The sequence below is a fragment of the Tasmannia lanceolata genome, unplaced genomic scaffold, assembly GCF_043159265.1.
Source record: "Tasmannia lanceolata isolate RefF3 unplaced genomic scaffold, GAP_Taslan_0.1 ptg000023l, whole genome shotgun sequence".
NCBI classification, from domain to species: Eukaryota; Viridiplantae; Streptophyta; class Magnoliopsida; order Canellales; family Winteraceae; genus Tasmannia; species Tasmannia lanceolata.
Window position 1 is genome coordinate 36,992,103 of NW_027518700.1, and position 5,600 is coordinate 36,997,702.

The 5,600-nt window shown below is 42.3% G+C and overlaps 1 protein-coding gene across 1 annotated transcript; it reads right to left on the reverse strand.

The window, feature by feature from the left end:
• Positions 1 to 1,159: 1,159 nt before the first annotated feature.
• On the reverse strand, positions 1,160 to 3,277 carry LOC143856758 (U-box domain-containing protein 16-like). The gene has a single exon (XM_077367031.1). The coding sequence runs from the start codon at positions 3,187 to 3,189 to the stop codon at positions 1,306 to 1,308; it is 1,884 nt and encodes a 627-aa protein (XP_077223146.1). The 5' UTR covers positions 3,190 to 3,277; the 3' UTR covers positions 1,160 to 1,305.
• Positions 3,278 to 5,600: the final 2,323 nt, after the last annotated feature.

Below are 5,600 nucleotides of genomic sequence, written 5' to 3' on the forward strand. Positions count from 1 at the left end.
TAGGATTGTCACCAATCCTGATTTGCATGGGGGCAGCTCGTCCCAATTGAGAATGTTTGCTGATGACCTGGATGGTATTGGACACTGCAACAGTCCTCAAACAGCAAGTTTTTTTTTTTTTTTTTTATCATCCTCGCATATAAAAGGATTTTCAATCTACAATCATCACTTTGCTAGTTCACGATTCTATCCGATTTGGACTATTTTCGCCTTACATGTACAAATTGCACTATCGAGCGAAGCAAGTGGGTGATTCACTGATTCAAGCCGGGAGGAGAAAATTAGAGCGGGGATATTCTGTAATCAAAATTATTCCAAAAACTAATTTGTCTAATACATGAGGCCCTTATTATACGCAATTGAAATAACATGAAAATAAAATAGCATGGAAAATAAAATCCCTAAAACTAAATAACATAGAAATAAAATCAGTAAAAGTCCTATTGGGCAAATATGCTGCTTATTGGGCCCCACGCGCCTCCGATCCTCATCACTTGGGCAAATATGACTCAGTTCTCTTGTATGTGTCTAGATGCATTGTTCTAGGCAGCAATGTATTGATGTAACGCAGAATCTTCATCTTACTGAACACGAGCCCCACGTGCCTACGATCCTCGTGGCTTATTGAAAAATCCATTTTATTAGAAAAAATTAGTAAGCTGCCCCCCCATGACCAATGCATGCATTGTGTAAATTAATGTGGCTCCCCCAAGTGTCAATTCCTGGCTCCGCCACTGCCTACTATCCTCATGACTTGGGCAACTGAACACTCCATTGAGGTTCAAAATTCTGTTTACCCTGAAGATTAAAGATTTAATAACTCTTCGACTAGGGACACACAATCATCTTAGCCGTGCAATTAATTAGAAATCTAATGTCTTTTACTATATGCTGTGTACTAGTAAAATCTGCTACCCCATTTTAACTCCTTTTATACCTTTAATCTGATCAGTGCAATTTATCTAGTTTCCACACATGCACAAAATAGTCTAAAACTAAGATTCCTTTTGAATAGATCTTGAAATGTTACTTGGATCAAATCAAATGTTTGGACCAAACCAGAACCTTTTCCAGCTCAATCAATTTTCCAGATTCTAAAACATTGCAGAGAACAATCTAATTAAATTTAAACAATAATAATAAAAGACTTCAACTCAAATTAAATTTCATATCAACACGAAAGTCTTAAACATAAACGTAACTTACTAGGTAAGAAATTGAATAGGAACCCTAGAATGATCCTAAATAGAAGATTACCAGTGGAATGAAATGTGGTTTAACTGGTGACTCAGGATTCTGTTAACATCACGGTGGTTCGATAAAAATCTTGGCTTTGGGAATGGAATCCTCCTTTTCTTTTTCCTCCACAACTGAACACGACCACAAAGAACAAAGCTCTAGAAGTATCCTTGCATTTTTTCTCAGTTTCTTGCTCACACCACTTCTCCCAGTTCTGCCAATCTCCCATAACATTTTCCTCACCATAGCATCTCCAAGCACAACCATAGCCACCTCTCTTTCACTCTCACAAGCATTCACAAGCAAACCCATCTCTCTCAACTTATCCTTCTCACTTCCCATTGTCAAAATCCCCGCCAAAGCCCTCCTCCTCGCGTCTGCAGGACCCTCATTCATCATCCTCACCAACTCCTCCACGAGCCTTGAGACCCTCTTCATCTGTCTCCTGTACACTTCATTCGCTGATAGACGGTACATTGTGGAGGCCGCAATCCCCCTCGCCTCCCACGTTAGGCCGTGTCCCAAAACATGAAAAATCGCACCAAACCCACCACCACACATCATTATCCTCTTCTTATTTGATTCTTCATCAGCGAGAATATAGATAGCATCCATCGCGTTCTCTTGTATAATTGGATCCTTCATGTTCAATAGTAGTAGCTGGGATAGGAAGATTGGGAAGGCACCCGCCTTCCCAATACAAGCACTAAGTGTTTGGCTAGAACTTGCCCGCGACTTAATATAGTTAATTATGCGGATTGTCAAACTCTGATCCACGAAAGGGAGCGAAAGAATGGAGAGCTTCTCTACTAAGTAAATTGCGACCATACTTTCAGTTACTTTCTCCGATGGAATCAATTCAATTCCCTCATCTTCACTCCATTTTCCGATCATCATTTTTTGGGCTGGCATCAAGGTCATCATGGGATTAACTACGGTTTCTCCGGTCACCGGACATGTTGTATTTCCGGTATTGAGCCAACGTTCAATGTTGGCCTTATCGTATGCTTGTCCATTCTCTGTCATGACTGGGTTTCTCATGACCGCCTTTGTGATCGGGCATCGAGCGGCTGTTGGAAAGATCCAATCCGTGGATGGATTGCGATTGTACACTTCGGAGTTCGGCCATTCATTTCCGAAGAACACGCATTTACAATGACGAACGAGATTGACCAAAGATTCCGTCCTAATAGCATGCTCCAAAGATTTTCTATTCTTTCCTATCTCCAATTCGAGCAACTTGATCTCACTCACTTGTTTTTCAAAACCCACAATTCCCAATCTTTCGAACAATTTCTCAATCCGATCACTCTCTGGAAACACCTCTATATCAATCGATTCGATCATGGTGATGATCTCATCACGAAATTCCAAATCAGCTCCATCTACAAAAAAGGATGACTTGTCACACTCTTGCTTAATCAGATTCATCAATTCTTCAAGCTTTTTCACTCCCTCAATATGATTGAACAACATCCAAGGGAAAAACAACAACACTTGTGAGAGCTCTTTCGCGAAATCATAGTAAGTTTTTGAGATTATCTCAACCATCATAAGAGCGGCGATCTTGCTTCCATACGAAGAGATCTCAACCATTGATCTAACTTGCCACAACAAGTTGAATGTTTCTTTGAAGTAAAGGATCCCAAGTTTTGGTAATGCATCAATCTTCTCTTTAGGGATAGAATCATTGAGGCGCTTGAAGATTAATGAAAGGCAATCAGCGGCCAATATTATGGATGAGACATTTTGTCTCTGAGGCATAGGAGGGGGTGTGCAAAGGGAAATTCCATGGGAGAGTAATGAGAGTGCTTCTATAGGTGATGATGAGATTAGATGACTTACAATGACATGGGATCCATCTGGACGGTCTAGATTTCTCTGATCTCTTGCTGATTTGAAATGAGGGAGAATAGAGTTTCTAAGAAATGGGACACGATCTTCCTCCATTTAGCAAATAATTTTGAAGGTTTGAATGTGAGAAATGAGGGTTTCAGAGGTTGGAAATGGCGCAGTGTTGAAATGGCAGAGAAAAAAAATTGAAGATATTTTTAGTGATTTTAGTGAGGTAAATCGGATTCGTTTTTTGTGATAAGTATAGAAGGAGAGTTTTTCGCTTGGATTTAGTTCAGAAGGATTTTGAGATTTAATCGTTTTAACTAACTTTTGAGATTTAACTTACTTCGGAGACTTTTTTTCAACGTGTTGTTAGTGCTAATACAAAATGTGGGCCCTACTATAAAGCTCTCATTGGCCAAAAGGAAATTGATATTTTCGTTCCCTCACCCCCGGGGAAGCCTCAATTGGTGTAAGAGGGGAGTCTAAATACACTGAGTGGGCTGTCCCAAGTGAAAAATTGTGGGAATATGTCACTTTCCTGGTCAAAATTGCACTTTAGATGTTCTTGACAACATTCAATCTGATGGTCCACATTCAATTTCTCCATTTGGGTGGTTATGATTATCTGAGGGTGACAATTTTTAGTCTGTGGGGTCACCCAGATGGAGAAAGATCCCGATCTTGCTTTCTCAATAGAGTAGTTCCCTTGATTTAGATCATCTGTGAGTGGGCCCCTTTGGCAGACCGACTCAAAATACTCAAATTTGTTCTGATAGAACCATTCTAACCGTCCAATTGTGATTTATCATGCCATCATGGCAAGTCACTCGGCAGTACTTTTGTGCTTTTCCCTATGCCAAGAATGAGAAAGAAAAGGGAGAATGGGGTTTGATTTAGACCGTTTAAGTAGTCAGACATCTGTTTTATCTCCAGTGCCCCAAAAATTACAGCAATTGGACATTTCCTAGCAAGTGTGATTTAGACCGTCCGCATTGCTCAGTCAGAAATTCATTTATTTGGATGCTAGGATTATCCAATTGGCATGTTTTTTAAGGCCATTGGGGATAAAATATGGGCCCACTGCGTAGTACTAATCCTAATTAATTAATATTATTCTTACATAGGCAGTGCTTAGGTAGGGCCCATTATCATACCATTGGTCCCACCCTAGTATTGATCCTGATGACGCCCAAAATCTGACTGCACGAACTAGCTTCGCAGAACCTGTAATCCTGCGCTCACAAAAAAAGCGTCAGCGGGCCCGGAGTTGTCTCTCCGGACGGCCACTTCGACACTCAAGTCAGGGATGGGCAATCACATACAATGGACGGGGAATGGGAGAGGGCTAAGTCAAGTTACCAGACCAAAGAAGTAGAGAGGGAGAATTCCATCCCCTTGCTTGAGTGCATAGCCCCCTTTTTATAGGGGAGGAGATACACAATCTTGGAAATATCAATCGTGCCTTTGATTTCGCCCACGTTGAGCGTGATGGCTGGAGAATAAGATCGTTGAGATATCAATCATGCCCTGGATTTAACCCACATGGAGCGTGATGGCTAGCGAATAAAATCTTGGAGATACGATTTCCGATGATTCTGGGCAAAGATTGTGGATGGTGACTTGGGCGGGATGTTTTGAATTCAAAAGCCGCGCCTCACGTGTAACGGTCGTCTGGATTAGTCGTTTGGGGGCGAGATCCCCGCGATTGTGTTCCATTTCCCTGGTAACTCGATACCGGTCATGGGAGAGGTATCAAGGAGGCCCGGAGTTGTTCGTTACCGAGTGCTACTGTGGGGGTTATATCAATCCAGTTGAGTGGTGGAGAAGAAGTTTGAGGGTCGGTACCGAATATACCGATTTTACCCCTAACATAATGCCCCCTACTTTCTTGTCCCTTTGCAAGGGACAAGGAAGTAGTCAAATTCTTAAGCGGTGAGCCGATGCCAACTCTCTGGAGATGATGGAGTCGAAGCGCTCTTCTCGGGAATCGGTGGGTGGATTCAATGTCACGTCGTTTGATAGGCGCATTACTTTATCCTTAGGGTTTTTTCGGGAAACGGTGAAAGCATTTAAATCCTGCCTATTTTTTACGTGCTTTTTCGAAAAGCGGGTTAGGCTATTATTTCCCGCTTTATGGGAGATTTTGAAAATCGGCGGGATATTAAATCTCGCTCGATTTTTTCGCCTGGCAGCCCTTATAAAAGGGAGGTGAGGGGAAGAGTTGTTCGTCATATCCTTTTCCTTTTCCCCCTCTCACTCTCTTAGTTTGTCCTTGTTGAAAAATGTCTCAAGAGCTCGCCGGCGACGATCAACCAGGAGCAATAAATCCGGTGGTGGAAGTGAATTCGCCATCGGATAGAGAAGAGGAGCCTTGGATTTTTGTCGAGGAACCGGTGTCTCCGAGAACCAGGGGATCGCAGAGGACAAGAAATCCACCGGCTACAGGACTTGGTTCACCTGAAGTGGTGACTTCGGTGGCGGTGATTTCTCCATCGGTTGGAGTTGAGGGGGCGGATCATGGC